This window comes from Fusarium graminearum, chromosome 1, assembly GCF_000240135.3.
Source record: "Fusarium graminearum PH-1 chromosome 1, whole genome shotgun sequence".
Classification (NCBI taxonomy): domain Eukaryota; kingdom Fungi; phylum Ascomycota; class Sordariomycetes; order Hypocreales; family Nectriaceae; genus Fusarium; species Fusarium graminearum.
Window position 1 is genome coordinate 5,151,236 of NC_026474.1, and position 19,258 is coordinate 5,170,493.

A 19,258-nucleotide genomic window follows, 5' to 3' on the forward strand; every position below is an offset into this window, starting at 1 on the left:
TCAAGATAAGTTTGTGGCAAGTTCATGCTATCGAAGGCCCCCTCTACGGCCTAGCGAGAGGCGTGGGTGGCAGTGATGAATGGAAGGAGCGTCCACTATGCTCCTGCCCTACCAATGTGTTCTGCACCAGACTCACATGACTGAACCAAATTCTTCAAGAGCCTGAAGGGGCTTTCGCCTTGACAACTCACCCTCCCAGTTTAAATGTCTCTGTGTTTAAGAAGACAATACTTGGTCACATGAATCCCATACTTTGCTCCATCTATACCCAGCATGGCGGCGGCTAATGTATTCACTGCGGGCCAAATCAGGAAGCTTGAGGCGATTATAGGTAACAGAAACATGCTCGAACGGTTGGAGCCTACTGACTGGATACCTCGTGCAGAGTTTGCTACCGATCTTCTTTCCAAACTACCAACCTCCCATGACTTGAGCTCCAACGATGTTCTTCTTTCCGATCTGAATCACCATATATCTTCGGCCAGTGCTTTGACTGAGAAACGAGCAGTACCGCCGACCGAAATTGCAGAAGGATTGAGAGATATTGGGAGGAGACTATGGAACGAGTGTATCAAAGAGAGGAGAAAAAAGGATGACATTTTATCATCGTCCTCGAGGATCCAGCTACAAGCTCGCGCACGCGTTCTGGCCTTTTTGGCCCATGCCTTAGCGCGAGAAACTCGGAACTGCAAAGAGAAAGGCTTCGTCGAAGATGTGACAAGTATGATGGACTTGTCACTCACACTGGCCAGAGTTTGTGTTGAATCATCCGACCTTGATGGTGCGCTTCTGAGCATGACCAAAGCTGCTGACTACATCGAACGGCTGAAGATAACGGAGAATACAACGGCAGAAGACCATGAACAGATGCAAAGGATTGAGGCGGAATACTTTGCGATGAGATGCGCCTTGGTAAGTCCAGATCGGCATACCTGCAACGACTCGCTAACCTGTCAAGTCATGGAAACAAGGCTGTCTAGACGTTGCCGAGCACATGTACGCAAAAGCAGATAATCTCTTGCAGCATGTTGATTCGTCTTCTGCAGAAAGGTTGGCTGACACGTTTCACTGCATTGGAGGCGAGCTCTCGTCCAAGGAGGATCATGACATGGCTTTGAAATGGCTGCGGCGGGCGCTCAACCTCATCAACGCAAAAGGGCTAGAGAGACTCTCGACAGAAGGACTGGAACTTCGAATGTCTATCCATCATGAACTCATCCAAACATTGCTTGCTACAGGCTCTGAAGAGCATTTCGAGGAAGCTGATAATCTAGCGTCACAAGTAGAATCCGAGATTGGAGACAAGCCAATCGTTCTCCATTGGAAACTTGAGATTATTCATCGATTACCCGGTGAGCTTTTTGATGCCGATGCATGCGCAAGTATTCTACGACGCATGATACGATCGTTCAGTCTTTCGGATCCTGGGCTCGGATTTCTTCTGCATGGTATTGGAGAACTACGCACCAGGGGACCTCGACTGGCAGTAGGGTTGATGGAAGAGCTTATAATAAGAAAGCTGATACCATGCGGTAATCTGGACTGGATAGGGAAAGCTGTCGTTCGACGTGTTTGGATGGGCACAATGGAAACAGATACGTCCACGGGAGTGAAAGACTTGGTCCGACTTCTGGATCAACTCATTCAAGAGACCGGTCAGTGCAACGTCGAAGCTTCAACTGCTGCGCTTTCGGCAAGTCCTTTAATGCCTTCTTTTAACTTTTATGCGTTGCTAATACGTAGAAGCTCATATGGAAAAGGCTAGATACGAACTATTTCAAGAAACAATACAGAGAATGTCAACTCTGGTGCCAAGCGGCGCTTCATCCTATCTTTTCTAATAGCGGCGAAACAACTCAGGGAAAGTTCAGTCGAAGACTGGTGCGCTGTGCAATTTCCTGCGAGGATGCAGATTCTGCATACGCTGCTTTTAATACCATGCCAAAAGATATCCAGGACGAACCCCTCACGAGATATCTCATGTTCAAGGTGGCTCTAATGAGCTGGAACCATGAACTAGGGCGTCAGTGTATCGAGTATCTTGGTAAAATGCCAGACAAATCCCAATGTCGAGACATCATATATGCATGCGTCAGGGATGCACAGAACGCCGGCGACAGGATGATGACGCTGGAGACTCTAAAAGCAGCGACCGAAACATTCGATATGGAGGGTGCTTCAACTTCGAATTTACCGTCGCTATTTAGATGTGCGATACGACTGGTACACCTGATCGAGACCCCACAAGATGAGGATGCGGACGGAGTTCCCGAGCTTGCAGAAGATACTTGTTGCATGTTTGAGAGAGGTGCGTTTTGTTGTTCAGTCTTGGAGACCTACTAATAAAAATAGCTGCTGAACACGCAAAGCTGGACCCAAAAGACGAAGAAGGTGCCAAGATCTTCACAGTCCCAGAGTTACACTGGTTTCGAAAAAATGCTTACAACATTGGTGTAACGAAGTGCCATGTTTAGGAGCCGTGGCATCTAATTCGTATTTTTCGCGCCTGTCTCACTTTCGCAGCCTGCTACCCTCCTGATATCTCTTCGGATGATGTTTCTAGTATAAGACTTATGACAGCCCGTTGTCATTTTATCATCGCAGCGGCATTGATCTCGCAGGCACGTACCGAGGACGAAGTGGATGAGCGACTCCAGCGGTATCTTGAAGTAAGATATCACATCTCAGTGTTTGACACGTTTTTCACTGATCATGTCCGGAACAATCCCAAGTCTGGCATCTACCCGGACCTTTTGGTTAAGATGTCAACACTCTTTGTCTTTGATTTTGAAAGTGCTGTCTGTCTGAAACAGTGGGACGATTCGAGCGAAATCGTCAGAAAGGCTACAATCTGCAAAGATGAGATAATGTACAAAGCCATGGCAGATTGCCTACTAAGAAGTGAAGCTCCGGGTAATGGTACGTGGCAACTGATATTTGACAGCGTAGCTAAAAAGGCTAATGCCTCCAGTTGTGTATGGAACAATGCGTCTCATTATCAACGAAATATATTTACTGGAAGGTTTCGACAACGAACGGCTGGCAAAGTATATACGCTGCTTGTTCAAGGCTATTCTGCCTCTGGACGATCGTCTGGCTTTGCAGGTCGTCGAACAAGCAGTCAAGGTCGCACGAGAAGGAAGCCAAGTTAGCGAACCCATACCAATGCTCTTATGGCAGTATGTTTCCTTGAGCTAACATCGTGGCATAGGTACAAGCCCCTTTCCCTGCAGATGACTTGGACTATATCGTCGCAGCAACTTTCAATCATGCCATTGATATCTCTGGGAGGGGTGACGAAGGGCTATGCCAGCAATGGGCTTTGAAAGCACTGGAACTCGCGGAGTACATGGACGACGGTGGTGACATGAGAGATAGTTTACGTGAGAGAGCCGCCGAAATGGGATTAAGTAAGGGAACTGTACTCTAAAGCTGTATAGAGCGTCAAAAGAGAAACTCCTCAGTACTTTGTAGAGCAACAACTCGCTAGTAAAACTCTTTTGGTAGATATGGCCAAGCTGAAACTTGCCTCGCACCCACGTGCTACACTACACGCAAACGGTCAAGTCTTGTTTCCATTATAACCGTTACAAAAAGGTATAAAGATCTATGGGCCCCTGCCCAACGCCGAGTTCGCCTAGATGCTATGCAAATTCCTATATCCGTCTCATGCAACGCGTGGTATCTTTATATAGATATTCCTCAAGTGATGCTGCTTGTAACAAGCTGTGCATAACAATATATCGAGACGCCTTGACGAAAACACGATGCACCCAAAAAAAAAAGCAAATTATATATGTATGCGCCTTGCTCCTTCAACTTTTTTCTTTCCGAAAGAGCCAGCTTCCAGCACTAAACGAGGAAGACACGTCTCATAACTAAACATTAATAATTCGCTTCATGACACCCGCTGCAAGCTAAATGATGTTGGCAATGCTCAATCGTTCCTTGCTCGTCGCTGGATTGGGTGCGCTTCCGCTTGGTGTCCTGTTGCCGCCCGTGGCAGGGCTCATCACTCTGCTGGACTCTCCCAACTTTGGCATCTCGGAGCTGAAACGAGGGACGTCGCCTAACCTTGGGAGTTCCACCCCTGGGCCAGGTGTTTCGGTCTTTATGGGAGGAGGTAGCGTCCAAGTTGCACTCGAAGGCGTGAGTGTCGCTGGTATAGCCTCCAACCCACGCACGGCGGTCTCAAGTCTTCCCCACCCACCCCATTCTTTGCACTCGGCTTCCTTCAGGCCTGTACGGGCCTCGGGACTGAACAGCCCGCTGTTTGATGCTGCAGTCGAATAATGGAATGGTGAAGTAGCTTGAGGTAACGGGATCTCACGCTCTGCGCCATTCCAAAGCCATGAAGCATCAGGTGAAGCCTGAAGATCAGCAGACGCGTACGCTAACAGGTCCTCGTCGCGGGAAAGCATCTGAAGGAGGGCCGTTTGATCGATCGATGGCCTCGAAGAACTGTACGTCGGTGGGGCGGCCCTTGCCAAGTAGTTCGTGTACTCGATTCGCTTCGCTATCAAAGTGGCTACAAAGAACGACAAGTATCTTCCACAAGCTATCGTGACATCTCTTCGTCGGTCGATGGAGGCCAATGCTCTCACAGCTGCTAGTGCATGATCCAAGTAACCTGTGAGGAGGAGGAAAAGTGCACAACGGAAGATATGAGTAGTCAGCAAAGAAGTTGCACCGTCTGCCAAGAGGGCCGGGTTAGACCGGTGGAGAAGGGATGAGGTTTCGAGAGAAACGTGTGTACAGCTTTCGAGGGATGCCATACGCGCCTCGAGAGGGTATTCTGGGTGGAGGTGGTGCCGATGGAGGAGTAGTCGAGCATGAAAAAGATAAGCTAGAGGCGCGAGGAAGTGAGGCGCAAGCGGCACATTGCTTGACGGATCGCAAGCTGGAGGGAAAGTGTTCAGGCACTTTTTGAAGTGAGTGTCGAGACTCGAAAGATGGGCCGTGGTCAAAGTACCAGGCGATAGAGCATCCATAAGCGATGAATACGACCGCACGACATGGATGACAGCGAGCAGAGAATGTGTCAGAGGTTCCGCTCCTGTTGGTACCATCATTCCTCCATCATGGATGAACTGGTCGTCAACCCCTGCTGGCAACGATACATCGCAATCATTATCGCTGATGGAGACCGGCCGACAAAGCTCAGTGGCCAAGGTCCTGTCTAGTATATAGATCATCCACCAGGTTCTACGGCGCATCTCTCCCTCAATGACTGGCCACGGCCCTGATTCGATGTGTAACCCCAAGTCTTGGGAAACACGTATAGCTCTTCCTAGCCATGTCCAGGCCGCTGACTTTAGATTCATTTCATTCAGACAGAGCGATACTAGAGTTAATGATCTCGCGTGGTCCAATGTGAAATCGTCTGCCCAAGGATCAAGCATCTTGTTCGCTGTCTCAAGAAATTCGGCTGGTTCATAAAAGGAATTTGGCTGCGAGTTTGACGTTTGGCTGAATAGACTTCCTGTTGCAAGTACCGCAAAGAACAACGAGAGCCAGGCTGGTGACGCTCGGGTGACGCCATTATTGTTGTAGAGGTCGTTCACGGATGCTCGAAAGGTAGGGAAGTGTATGATCGGGAACATGGAATGAGAAGATGTGTAGTAGGCGTGTAACAACTGATCAACCAAGTGCCTTGCCGGTAATTCTGGCCTTTGGGGGTCGAAAAAGATGGGTGCACGTTCGCGGTATTGGGCTGGAACTTTCCAAATACCTCTTGAAAAGTCCCGTGCATTAGATCTTGCTCTAGACAGGTCAGGTCCCTGCCCAGGTGCCGCTTGCTTTCGTCGTTTCGGTTCGGATCCAATGGCTGGCAAGTTAAAAGTGTTCTCATTACCCCCTTCAGTATCAAGTTCCATTGGTCCTTCTCGATCCTGAAGCATACGCCGCAATCCGCTGTTCTCTCTCTTTACCCGTTCCATTTGCTTTTCCAAATCCTGCACCTGTTTGATGGATGACATGCGCCGGTTCGTCTCTTTTGTGAATTGGCATTTGACATTGCGGCTAGAGCACTCCGAGCAACTTGCTGTCTCTGTTGCATCGCACTTCACCTTTCTTTCGCGACAAGCATCACAGCTTGGATCCTTCCTTCGCTGGCGATAGGCTCTCTTTTGCCCTTGAGAACCGGGTAGTCCTGCCAGCTGGGCATTTGACGGGCCTGGCGTACTGTTCACCGATTCATTCGAGGCGAGCGATTCATGGCCAAGAGACGAGGATGTATTCATTGGACCATAAGATTGGAAGCCCTGGCTGACAGGAGGCAGAGGGGGGATGCCGATGGGCTGGGGCGTTGCCGGTACATTTAAACGTGGGTTGGTATTCATGGCCCCTGGCGCGAACTGGGACAAAGACTTGGGCGAGGTTGCAGACGAGACTGACGAGGAGTCGTAGGACCTGTTTGAGGGATTGGGCGAGCGAGTATAGACGTTCTGTGGTGTTGACATAGCTGATAATCCTCTCGGTACCCCACCTCTAATGGGATTGGTCGAGGAAGCCTCAAAGGGTCCCCCAACGGAAAGGACGTTAGGGGGGCGTCGGTCAACGAGCATAAAGGAGACTCTGTTGAACAAAAGCCGCAGGTCGTCAAGTACAGAGCGGGCAAACTCCCGCTTCTCGCCTTGCTCGGAAAGGAGAAGCTGGGATGCACTGTTGTTTGTCAATCAACCCTGCAACGGAACCTCCAAACTCTGTCACCAGTCTCCTATCTTGTGATGAACAGTGTGAATCCGTCTCTGCGAAATGGATATATCGAATGTTGCGAGGCTGTGTAACCCGATACCGTTCTTCTCCGAAGTCGTTGTTCGGCTCATCACCTTGTTCAGCACCAGGAACAAATCGCAGGTTTCCCAAACCGCAAGACTTAGACAGTACGCAAGGCAAAATCCTAGACGTGGTATTGGGTAGCACCTCCCCACGGGCGTATATCCAAGTGTATATAGATTTCCAGGTAGGCGAGCGTATCCGAGGCTGAACGCACTTGGGAAGTTAGAACGAGTGACGGTGTCAAGTCGTAGCCTTGAGGGTCCGAGGGTCAGTTATTCTGGAAGGGCCTGCGAAGAAGAAAAGAAAAGTCGAGGCCACGAGGCCGGAGCTGACGTCGTTAAGTTTGGCTCACGACGACTAGGCTGAGAAGAGAGAAAATGTACCGTTAGAAAGAAGAGGCGCCTGCAAGCAGGTATATCGTTGCTCGTTACCAGCTGGGCACAGCAGCAGCACCGTGTTAGTGGCGCTGGTCCGTGATCCGGGGCTCTCCGCGCGTTAACGCAGATTCGGAAATATTATCTGGGCCAGGCGATAGTAAATTGGGGGGAGGGGTGGCCGGACCCTAAACAACTTGGCTGAGCAGGGCTGTTGAGAGATCAGCCATGGCCGCTAATGTGTTTCAAGCGGAGACTGGCATCCTGGAATACATATGTTGCCAGTCATAATCCTGGATCCTGGACCTGTCCATCGGTCCAACAAGACAAGTGCTTGTTTCCCAGTCTATTCTCCCACCTTCGGGTGCCAGAAGTCAGACCCGTGATGCGATCTGGGCGTATTTATGAACCGCACGGCTCACCTATTGGGTGCTAACAGTTCCCTTATGGTTATGATCGACTTTGCTTTCTGATGGAAGAACGCAGAAGCCCAGTGCTATTTACTGGGCCATTTTTTTTTGGCGCTATGCTGACCAACATGCTACTACAAACCTAGGTTTTCTCGGCAGCTTGATCGCCAGAAAAAGACTGGTACTTCCGGAAAGGCTATGCACAACGAGCCGGTCGATGTTCGGCCATCTTTGTACATATTTTGCTACCCGCGATGCCATGTGTTACTCCCGCGCCTAGATCGGCGTGCCTTGTTACAGTTAGTTGAGTCGCACGTATTCTTCCTAGAACATGGAAAATTCGCCGAATCTAAAACAACAGTCTCGTGTGTTGTGTTGGCTGCGTTTTGGGTACGAAAAGCCACTGAGGGTCCGTATCAATGGCAATCAGCATCGGGATTTGATGAGTTGCCATTAAAGCGACAGTTGGGTCTGGTAGTTTGACGACCGGAATAACTAATATGACATCCGTAGTGACATGTTTGCATCCGATAATACACATCAGGGTGTAGTCTCAGAACTGAAACGTATTGTCTGTGCGGCCAGCATGGTTCAGTAGTATCCGATGCTACTATTTGGCTGCTTGACTTGTGGAGCTCAGCGAGGACTGGTCAGCTTCAACCTCACTGACTCCTTATTCATGGTTGTCATGCCAGATATGTGGCGTCAGCAGCCGATAACTCAAGACTAGGGATATGACCAGTGATGCAGACGGGAGCTAATTGCCCTTACGTTGCAGCTCTAACATGATGATTGTAATGGCCCTTGGCCGATTCGAGGGCTTGCGCCGAGCTGGTGGACTGTACAGGAAGCCAGATGGTGGCCGATTTAGAAAACTGCAAGCTGCCGTTGGACACACGGCCTGCCGGAGAACATGGATTCGGCCTTGGTGGTTTCCGAGGGTGCCACCTTGTCCAGGTGTTCGCCAATGGGACGGTTATATCCGCCGCCGTGGGTGGGAGGCGGATGACGAATCCCCAGTCAGGGTCGCAGTGGGGATTCGGGCTAGAGCCGAATGAACCGCCGGGAAGGGAAGGCTTGGGCGGATGGCGCGCCCGGGCCTTGGGTATGTATGTATGGCCAGGCAGAATCTATCTATTTGGTCAGTACATACTCTGTACAAGGAATGAAGATTAAATTAAAACACCTTCGTACCAGATAATCACAGTCTGCCTAGGCCGCTAGATACAGCCCTTGATTCGGAATGCCTGCACCGTCCAAGGTATCTGCAAGTTGAAGAAAACCCTCACGAGACCGCAAAATCGTACATACGCGCACCTTGACCCGCCTTGTATGTAACGGAAGGCAGGGGACGAGGAACAACTGATACAGCAGGTTCGCATGGCTTATTTTCATCTTGGAACCGCCCATCGAGTCAAATGAAATATGCTGCCCCTGCAACATACGGCACATTGCAGAGAGCCGAATCTGAAAACATAGAGTTGAGACGAGACGAATCTTTCAGCCAAGTATGTATCTGCATGATTCCCATGCAAGTCAGTCATGGCGTCCTAGAGAACCGGCAACACGGTCATGGACTATAAGACGGGTTCACTGTATTTTAGGGCGGCAGGGGCGCTTCGTTTTGAAGGAGCTGGCACGCTCCGTTACGGCGTTGTTAACGGCCGGTAAAGAAGTGGGAACAGAAAACCCGTCAGCGGAGGCAGCGGGGCCGAATTGGTGGGATATGCCCAGTATCATGATGCGTATTTTGTCAGGCTGGCATGGAGGTTAAGGAGCTTTGGCTCGGGCTAAGCCCTTCTTGTAGTTGTATGCCAGTTTTGGCATGCCGTCCAATGCTTGGTGTGTAGTGGTGGTAGCATTGCGAATTAGGGGATTGGAAACAGAGGGATGTCTTCCCAATTTCCATTTGCTCTTTGGCGGTGGATGTGTGGCCCTTGTCAAGATCGAGGGGGCGGGGGTCCTGGGGGCCGTGTGGGCTGAGATTCGAGCTGGCGGGTTGAGGTTTCGGATGTTGACTACCGTAGAAGGGGGTTGCTTGCTGTGAGTTGTCAAGTTGTCTTTTGGAGTAGGCAGGGGGGGCCACGATCTTGGAGACGGACGGACGGTTAATGTTAGGCGGGACAAAAGATAAGTACCGTAGCCACCACCATACTGTACTACACTGTTGATACAGTATAGTGAGATAGACATACGCGAGTAGCAGGCGGAGACGGAACTGAAGCTGAAGCATCTTCTGTTGTACGTAAGTACAACAGAAGGTTAGTTCAGTACGATGTCGCAAATAGGAGTCGAGGAGAACCAAAGATTGGCGGGGTGGTGTAAATGTAGGTACCGATTCCAGTTAGGCGAGCCTCAGGTTAGTGCAGACAAGGCAGGCCTTAGACAAGGTTAAATTTACCTGTTGGTGTTTACAGAGTACATACAGGGCAACTGCAGAGCAGGGGTCTCAGGGTAGCAGCACTTACCATTTAATAATCATTATCGTACAGTGCAGTACTGGCTTGTACATGACTTCGCCTTAGTACAAATCCTCAGGGAAAGAGCGCCTAGGCATCTGTCAAGGTTGGTAGTATGTAGCCAATGTGAACATCGCCTTCCCCATTAAGTGTGAATACCGTTTGCAAGGTACCTTCTTGCCCAGCCAAACCCCTATTAATACCTGAGAACTTGCCTACCTAGGTAGATAGAGTTCAAGATAAACTCCTTCCTTTGGAGTGATCCACACCAAGGCTTAGTGGCAGAAAGGGAAGTGCTTGTCTTCAGCACTTACCAACATGGTTCCTGGGCAATGGAATACAGCGCCTGTTTTTAGACAGTGCCTCTGTCTGGCAGGTTGGTCTTCGCAGCCTTTTACCTCAGACAAATAACTATTATTATTCAGCATTTCTCATCCGACTGCTTATCAACTCCACCATTCTGAGGCTTTGTCTCGTTCACTCATTTCTCCGTCTGACTTGGGTCCTAGACTAGTAAGTAGGCGTTTGCCTGCCCTGGGCTCGCCTATGATCTGTCGGGTTGGGGCATCTTATTAGCTAGAAGCCCTGTTAATAACAGCCACCTGAGAACAGACAGATGGCGATCAAACACGCCCAAGGCCACGGCTCAAAATCAAGCCTCCGTTTCATCGGCCCGTCACTCGTTTACGGGTCATGTTACGTATGTGACTCGCGACTCGCTCTCGAGTATCGAGCCAATGCACGTCACCCCCCAAGCAGTACCTGCCTGGCACAGTATTTGTCGATAGTATACACACAACAAACTCAGCACCATCGCTGGCTCTAATCAGATCATTCACCTAGTAAAGTTTTATGGGGGATCTGGATGTCGATCCATCTTAATTGCTATGACGAAAGTCTATTCGTCTTCGAGAACAATAGAAAAAACTCGTCTCGGCATTGACTCCGGCGCTGGGTCTCGTGGGCACTTGGCCAAGTCCTTTCGTCAGGGTTTACAGTGATTGGAGCCCACCAAGTTCCCATTCGGTTGCATCCATCCGTTATTGCTGACTTGTCTAAGCCGCCAACCGCTTACCTTGCCGCCACTTACTACAGAACGCAAAGAAAATGGAGTCTTTACATACACACACACGGATAGACACTACACACAATCCCATCTTTGTGCCTTGATCCTATTCTCGAATTGCTTCTGCTAGTCTCAACACCTCGCCTTTCCTATTCGAAACGCGCGGTTTGAGACAAAGCGACAGTTACGATCAAGTTGGCCAATGATTGGAAGCGAATCTGTTGCACCTTGCAGGAAATACCCTTGAGAGCCGGGCTGACAAGATTCGTCGCGTTATCTTGATTCAAGCACAACCCGCATCTTGTCATACCAGTGCAGCCACAAAACCTCACAACAGTGGACGTTACTATCCAGCAACCTGGTTTTCGGACCAACAAATGTCAGTAGCCATTAGTGAAATATCCAAGTATTGTCATGGAATACTGGCCACTACTTAGTCTGGCTTTCGCATTGATCTTAAATCCTGGCCTGCACAAAACGCAGATGGCTTTGGAGTGTGCGTCTGGAGGTTCATGTCAGTACAGATACAAATGGTTGCTATTTTGGACAGGCATTTGGACATCAGCCGCAATGTCAATTTCAACCAAACCTAACGTGGGAACGCCACGAACTTGACAGAAGCTAGCTACTCTAATCTCGGGGCGAATCGACGAGAGGATATTCCGCAGCAAGCCGCATTCTTCGCATTGTCTTGAACAATTTTCCGCATCTCTCAACTAGGCCCAGCACCCAACTAATATCCAATCTACATATTTGCCTGGGTCAAGTGCCGATCGCAAGTTGGTCTAATTAACTCGTGACTACTCCGCTGGATGTTTGCTTACTAGTCGGTTCTTGAGACATTCTAGCCGTCCGTGACTGGGATGCTTCACCCCTTCACTCCACTTTGTCGGCGAACAGGCTTATTCTCAACTCAACACCCTCTTCCCGTATGGCCCCGGAAGCTTACGTACCCTGTTCCACATGGCCCAGGCGCTTCAGGATCAGCTCCATCGTGCTTGACTAGAGCTCCATGAGGAAACCAAAGCGATTATCACTTGGTTTCGGCCAAGAACGAATCTTCGTCGACAGATGACTTGGGAATTCGATGTGAAGCCCGACTTTGTTAGTCCAACTTCTATAGACGAAGAAGCGACCAAGAACAGGAGTAGCTTAAGCTAAAATACAACTAGCAACGGGTTGCCCATGCTCCGATGCATGTCTACCAATGGTATTAGCTACCGAGCGGAATGGCGCCACCAGCCTGTTTCGTGGCTAGTCACCAAAGTGGAATTCTTGATTATCAGTCGGATAGACTGATTTGACTGGTTTTTCGTTTATCACTTCTGACAAGTGAAGGCTGTCAACTACTGTATTTGCCTGTACACGAGACGAGCTTTTGTTGGGATGGAGAAGAACATGACGCATTCCGCATGTACAGCGAGTCGACGATCAGCAGCAGCCAACAATGGCTGATAGCGCCGCTAGAACGAGATTCCAGGGTCTGCTTGTCGGGATGCATCCAGTACTGGCACGCATCTTGTTCTTCTCATTCACTATAGGGGCACTAATAGAACCAAATCCCCGCAGTGTCTGAAACCGGACCATGTTCATGTGCTCACTAAGACGGGGAGCCGGCCATTTGCACGTCGACGGGCAGCACTCCATCGATATTTCACCGCCAATCCGAATATTCAGCAGCAAAGCAAAGACATTACTCGATATTTCTTGATAGGAAGTTGCAAAACCCACGCTATGTCACATAGTAATGTGATGGAGATGCAGCTATCTCTTGTACACAGGTATTGCAGATCATGGGAATCGTTCCGATTCGCGTCGTTACACCGGACATCAGCCAGGTTGAAAGTGTACCTGCATGAATCGCTCACAATGTGAGTGCAGTCCCTCTATTCAAAACCGAGTCAGGTACCAAGTTGAGTTAGCAAACACGCATGAAGAGCCAAGAGGGACGGAGGGCCGCTCTCTTGATACATATCGCAGAAAACAGGACAAGGCAGTCCTGGGACTCTTCCTTGTCATTCCGAAAATACTGAGATGTGGATTCAAGATAACCTACTAGGTGTACTGTATCCCTACCTGTGAGTTGGTTTCTCCTTGGTGTTGAGATTTCTTTGCTTTTGACGCGGGAATCGGAACGGAGGGTTCATTCCTTGTTCCTGGACAACATCAGACCCCGGGCGTGACAGGATAAGCAGTCGTCGACGGCTCCAAGAGGCTAGGAGAAGAAAATGAGGGAAATCTTGGAAAGGTACTAGGTCGTGGATCGTACTGAGTGATTCAGTTCAGCCAGCTTTCGCATGTGCTGCTCCATCATCCATCCAGCTTAGCACATGTGCTAATAGAAAACTAAGTCGGGCCTAGTACCCGTAGTCAGCACTTGATGTGATGATCAGTGGGCGCTTCTATCAAAAGTCAAGTGTCAAGTGTCAAGAGGCAAAAGACAGGAGACAGAGGATTTCGGCACTCGCTCTCAGCTCCTTAATTCAAGCCACAATGACAAGGCCGCTCGCTGACAGGTTCCATCGACCTAGGCCTGACACTGACAAGCCGGGCCTGCCAAGCAGTGTACAATACCCTATTTTTTATGCCAAGTCTATATACATCATACACCGTCTTCGCAACCAACCGTATTCACAAAACTCTATACAATGGACATGTCGACGTTGGCTACCAACTGCCAACAACTACCAACCAACAAACCTACTATGCGACTGTTTTATAACAGCTTGAACCTTGGACAAAGCTTCGAAACCATGACATTAACGGGGCCGGCCGCTCCCGCCACCGCGAGCGCTTTCTATTGGACAACAAGTTGAACAGATTCGGCTTTGGCCTATAGAATTCCTTATCAATAACTATTGATCAAATCGACGCAAATTCTTTCCAGTGTCAATTAACGTCTGCTATTGCGAATCCAATAAATAAAACACTCACACATAAAGTGCCATTCTAACGTTCTTCAAGTAATCTCGCTCATACGTGATAAACATCGTCTTCTCAGCCATACTAGATATTAGCCAGGATCAACAATGTGCAAATCTCGGGTTCACAGCTTCCTCCAGGCCCTGCCAAAGGTTGAGCAGCATCTCCACATTGAAGGCACTCTCGAGCCAGAGCTTCTCTTCACTCTCGCCGAGAAGAACGGCATCGAGCTTCCAAACGACCCCGTATACGAGTCCGCCGACAAGCTGCGGGAGCGCTATGGACGGTTCACATCCCTGGATGATTTCCTCCACTACTACTACCTCGGAATGAGCGTACTCATCACTGAGAACGACTTTGAGACTCTAGCGTACCAGTACTTCCAGAGAGCCGCAGGCGAGAATGTCCGGCATGCTGAGATCTTCTTTGATCCCCAGGCGCACATTGCCCGGGGTGTCAGCTACGACACCGTCGTTGCAGGTCTCGTGGCTGCCAAGCACCGTGCCCAGAAGGAATTGGGCATCACCGTCGAGCTGATCGTATGCATCCTGCGCCATCTCCCTGTCCCCGAATCCCACGCTCTCGTTGACACTCTGCTTGATCGCGGCCACTTCAACGACGGTACTCTGACAGGCTTCGGAATGGTGTCCAGTGAAAAGGCTTTCCCTCCCGAGCTATTCACCGACGTGTATGCCCGTGTCGCAAAGACCGGTACTCACCTCACCACCCATGCGGGCGAGGAAGCACCCCCCTCGTTCATCACCGCGTCACTCGAGCATCTCAAGGTCTCGCGTATTGACCACGGCCTCGCAGCAGCGCAGGATCCAGAGCTCCTCAAGAAGCTGGCTGCCAACCGTACCCTTTTAACTTTCTGCCCCTGGTCCAATGTGGCACTCTGCAACCTTCCCGAGTTAGCCGACGCCCCTGTCCGCGAGTTCCTTGACGCCGGGGTTCTGTTCAGCGTCAACAGCGATGACCCTGCTTACTTTGGTGCTTACGTTCAGGAGGTGTACTGCCGCGTCCAGGACACCTTCAACCTCTCCGTCAAGGACTGGGCGTGGATTGTTCGTGGTGCCGTCGAGGAGAGCTGGTGCTCCGAGGAGCGCAAGAAGGAGATTCTAAAGGAGATGGAACAGGTTCTCGAGAAGTACAAGGATTTGGATGCGTAATCCGACATACATCTAGTCAAGGCGTTGAGGATAGGGGATAAGGGATAAGGAGGTGGTGGATATACCCCGGTTTGCACGAGGATGGGTATAAAACTTGCTGATATTTACGTGGAAATATTGATCGTCTAAAAGAAAATGTGCTACAAGTTTTGGGTCGCAGCTCGCTATTGTGTCTGGTCTGTTGTTTGATGTGAAACTCTCCTACTCTCCCATCTAGCAGTCCTCCGTAAACCTGCTCTCGACAAACCAAAGTACAAGTGCGCCACTTCGCTATATCAAAACAGCTGCTGAGCACATTTAACCAAGTAGGTCATTTTTTGAAAGAATAAAAGGCCAGACCTATCCCTAGCCTTCCGTGGTATCCATAGCTTCGCTCTTGAGTTTGTCTTTGGCAGCCTGTACCCGCTCCTCACGCCATTGCTCAATCTTCTCCTTGAGCTCCGTCTGTGGAATAGCATCGTCAATGGTCATGGCCTGTCGAGTGAAAGGATCTTTAGGATCGCTCAGTAAATGCTGAACGATGGTGGATCGGTCAACAATGTGCTTGCTGGGTAGAAGGACAGGATCCTTCATGAGGTCTCCCATAATAGGGTCTTCGAACTCGGCCGGGATATCGCCAAGGTCCAGTTCTGCCTGATCGAGGATTATCTTGGCTTCCTCAAACTTGACTCTCAGTTTATCCCATCTAGCAATAACAGCTGGGTCCTTCTGGTTCTTTGATGTGAGGATACGTGAGACACGCTCGAGCACTTCAGGCTTGTAAGAACGACCATCCGCAGCTACGGCATCGATGAAGACAGATGATGTACCGAGATTGAGGTAGATATCCACAATATCGGAAATGATCTGAATAGGGCGGAAGTGGTACTTGTCCCTGTTGCTGACACTGAGTTCGGCTGCAGCCTTCTTGCCGGCAAGTGTCTCCAGGTTGTAGTTGAGCATGCTCGCGAGACGAGATACAATCTCAGGCATAGTGAAAGCCTCACCCATGGCGTCAGTGAAGAGCTTCATCATTTCGAGTGTCTCGTTGGCCAGTTGCATAAAGGATGTCGCCTGGTTGGCCAACTGCTGCAGCTCTTCGTCCTTCTTTTGGCGGTCCTCGGTGTTTAGAGCTGGGTCCTCGAGATCTCTCTCGATAGCTCTAATTTTAGGGAATTTAGAAAGGGCCTCGTCCAAGACATATGTCGCGTCATTCAGCAACATGTTGACAAACTGGACGAAGAATTGTTTGTTGACCCTGAGCCAATGTTAGCAGTGTGTCTAGATTCTCAAGGTTAAGCATTACGCACCGGCTTTCCCGTGTCAACTGTCGCTTGTAGTGATCATTAACCCAAACACACTTGATGACCTGAAAGATCTCATATCGGATGTTGAATTTGTCGTAGAATGCAGAGTCAGCACCTGTGGACTCGCACTCGATGTAAAACTTCATCAAGCCCTTCAGGAGATGGTCATGGGCAAACTGGCTGCCAACAAGCTGGTCGCCCAAGACTCCTCGCTTGAGATGCATCAACGGCCAAGTAGCTGAGAAAAGCAGTGAGACCAGTGAAGACTTGAGATAAGGATTCTTGATGTACTCTGTTGATCGAAGGAATGTTACGCAAAGCGCAATCATTTCGTCGCCAACAGCACTGGGGAGGATCTTAGGTAACCATCTATTCATTTGTTAGTCATGGAACCTTCATGAGTCGGAGCGCGAGACCAACCTAAAGATGAATTTGAAGTTATCCACTATGTTCTGTAATGTGTATTCGGGGAGGCATGAGAAAACATCTGACTTTTCTGCGGGAAGGGGCAATCTAAAATTGTTAGCATGTTTACGTTTCATACCAAGTTACATACTGTATCTCCTTCGACTCTTGACCAGGCTTGTACTCTGATCGAGTCACCAAACGAAGCAGCCAAACGGCCACAATTCGCATGAAGCGCAACGATGTACTCTGCATTCGCTCGTCGAGCAAGACACCCTCGATTGAAAGCTTGACGCCGATGCTCTTTTCGAGCGCGTCGACATGTCTCTTGACCGCCTTGTCGTACTGCTCCAGCTGTACGGGAGCGCTGAGGAACTTAACTCGTTCTGCCTCCATAGCCTGAACTCGCTTCTCCAGATATTTGATGTCCCTGTCCAAGTTTTTCAACTGGGAGTTGCAAGCTTCACTTCCATAGTGATGAGCCGCCAGAGTCAAGAAGAAAGCTTCAGAGATGAAGTTGGTTTCGCCGGGCATTTTGTTTTCGTAGAATGCTTCTGAAGCCGATTGGTCGGCGTTCAGCTTTGTCTCATCCGTGATATCTATGCGCGGTTGCTTTCTGAAATAGTTGTCATCGATCTTGTTCACCTTGCTGAAGTCCATGTCCATGAAAGGCTCGCAAAATCGGTCTAGAATCGTGGTCACGTTAATCATAAATCCATTTGAAGCAACCTCCCGCGGATCCACCTGAATTGCCCTCCTCTTGTGGTTTGTGTTCATGATGTAGGCAAACCAATCCAAGGTTCGAGATCTTGTGTCCTGTCCTGCCCGGATAAATGCGTTTGTGATTGCGAAAAGGTCGTCCTGATGTGTCCTCAACACCATTCGCAGTGCGTCTTGAGCGGTTGCAACTCTGCTCTTATCAAGAGTACGAGCTCCTGGGAAGTAACTCCTGATAACTTCGCTCTGAAGTGGTGAGATTCGGAAGAAAGGTCCGAGAATGGTATGCTTCTCAATTCCAGGAGCAGACTGAGCCATTTTGAAGCAAGAGTGCTTGGCCAAGTTGACAATCAGAGGTGGAAACCTTGTGTAAGTCATCATAGCTTGGATGTACGGCTTGTAGTCCTGATCCATAGTGATTTCACCTAGCTTGCTGCTGATTTGTACCATTGCGTCGTTGAAAAGGGCAGGGATGGCATCATCATCGTCAAATCGCTTGATAGCCTCCTGGATGAAGGTGAAGCAAAGGCCTCCCTCGTCTTGCACGCCTTTCAGGAGAAATGGCATGAGTGTATCGTGCTTAGGGTTGGGTTGTCTCCTGCACCTCGGATGTCAGAGTTGCAGTTCCGATACAGTGGAATTACTTACCCGTAAAGGTCCGGCATAGTCAGTGCAAAAAGACAGCCACTCATACACAGACGCTTTGCCTCTTCAAGCACTTCGAACTTGGTTCCTTCCGTTGCCTTGTGCTGGACAGACGCCTTTACAACACGCTTCCAACATGGTAGGAAGTAGTTCATGAGGGGCTTGTCTTGGGGATAGCTGGTAGCCGCCTCCATGAGAGCTTGATCTAGTGTGTTAAGGGAAAGCTTTAGAGGCTCTCCCGACTCGTTTAGCTCTTGGTTGAGGTTCGGAAGGAACGTTAGCCGTTGACCATGGCTGTTGATCATGTTGTGCGGGTCCACAGTGACGCGGAAGATCTGTGAAAGTACTCGGTCGGCGTAGTCGACATCAGACTCGGGCTGAGTGTTGACGGGTTTCGGGGATGCTCGATCCGCTGGGGCAGCGTCGTCAATCTCAGATGCCAATCTCTTGCGGTTCACACGGGGGCTACCTGTTGGTTTCGGCGGCTCTGCCTTGACCCCTAACTTGTTGAAAGGGTTCTGGCTAGAAGATGCCGCCGGGGCGGAGGAAGTGATATTAATCTTGGGCCTTGAATCGGCATCGGGTTGGGGCTTCGGCGTTGAGGTTCGCGAGGGGTTGGACGATTCGGAATCGGGAATCTTGTTCTCGTCCGACTTGGTGGACACGGGTGTCGATGTACCCAGCTTAGCGAGACGTCGTGCGCGGATCTGGAAACCGTAGCTTAGCATACTCCCCCATCATGAGTTCATCTAAAAGCAACTTGCCTGCTCCATCTTTTCCTTGTCCGGGGCATCACCTCCCGTCCAGGACGGTTGCTCATTGGGATCCATTGTCGAGGCGTACGAGGCGGTAGTGGGATGGCAATGAGACGAAAAGTGAAAAGGGTAGGATGATGTCAAAGGCAAGAAGTTTAAGATGGATGACAAGGCTGAGGCCGAGATAGGATATCTAACTGCTAGTATGAGGTGTGGACCCAAGCCTCACAAGTACGTAGATGGACGATGAGCTTTGGGGGACCTGAGGGT

At 49.9% G+C, this 19,258-nt stretch overlaps 6 protein-coding genes across 6 annotated transcripts; 2 read left to right on the plus strand and 4 right to left on the minus strand.

Moving 5' to 3' along the window:
* Nucleotides 1–273: 273 nt before the first annotated feature.
* Nucleotides 274–3,641, plus strand: FGSG_01563 (uncharacterized protein; the record flags this gene model as incomplete). The annotated part of the gene is made up of 8 exons (XM_011319073.1): nucleotides 274–912; nucleotides 959–1,655; nucleotides 1,949–2,308; nucleotides 2,353–2,451; nucleotides 2,581–2,919; nucleotides 2,972–3,147; nucleotides 3,212–3,410; nucleotides 3,598–3,641. 8 exons carry the CDS (start codon nucleotides 274–276, stop codon nucleotides 3,639–3,641), a joined length of 2,553 nt encoding a protein of 850 aa, XP_011317375.1.
* Nucleotides 3,642–3,917: 276 nt separating this feature from the next.
* On the minus strand, nucleotides 3,918–6,461 carry FGSG_01564 (uncharacterized protein; the record flags this gene model as incomplete). The annotated part of the gene is made up of 1 exon (XM_011319074.1): nucleotides 3,918–6,461. One exon carries the CDS (start codon nucleotides 6,459–6,461, stop codon nucleotides 3,918–3,920), a length of 2,544 nt encoding a protein of 847 aa, XP_011317376.1.
* Nucleotides 6,462–8,331: 1,870 nt separating this feature from the next.
* On the minus strand, nucleotides 8,332–8,959 carry FGSG_01565 (uncharacterized protein; the record flags this gene model as incomplete). The annotated part of the gene is made up of 2 exons (XM_011319075.1): nucleotides 8,332–8,694; nucleotides 8,876–8,959. 2 exons carry the CDS (start codon nucleotides 8,957–8,959, stop codon nucleotides 8,332–8,334), a joined length of 447 nt encoding a protein of 148 aa, XP_011317377.1.
* Nucleotides 8,960–9,334: 375 nt separating this feature from the next.
* Nucleotides 9,335–10,076, minus strand: FGSG_01566 (uncharacterized protein; the record flags this gene model as incomplete). Its single annotated transcript, XM_011319076.1, has 4 exons — nucleotides 9,335–9,728; nucleotides 9,760–9,800; nucleotides 9,991–9,997; nucleotides 10,033–10,076. The coding sequence occupies 4 exons, from the start codon at nucleotides 10,074–10,076 to the stop codon at nucleotides 9,335–9,337; spliced, it is 486 nt and encodes a 161-aa protein (XP_011317378.1).
* Nucleotides 10,077–14,118: 4,042 nt separating this feature from the next.
* On the plus strand, nucleotides 14,119–15,180 carry FGSG_01567 (uncharacterized protein; the record flags this gene model as incomplete). Its single annotated transcript, XM_011319077.1, has 1 exon — nucleotides 14,119–15,180. The coding sequence occupies one exon, from the start codon at nucleotides 14,119–14,121 to the stop codon at nucleotides 15,178–15,180; it is 1,062 nt and encodes a 353-aa protein (XP_011317379.1).
* A 345-nt stretch (nucleotides 15,181–15,525) lies between these two features.
* Nucleotides 15,526–19,053, minus strand: FGSG_11966 (uncharacterized protein; the record flags this gene model as incomplete). Its single annotated transcript, XM_011319078.1, has 5 exons — nucleotides 15,526–16,417; nucleotides 16,521–16,835; nucleotides 17,023–18,186; nucleotides 18,237–18,940; nucleotides 19,030–19,053. 5 exons carry the CDS (start codon nucleotides 19,051–19,053, stop codon nucleotides 15,526–15,528), a joined length of 3,099 nt encoding a protein of 1,032 aa, XP_011317380.1.
* Between the last annotated feature and the right edge of the window lie 205 nt (nucleotides 19,054–19,258).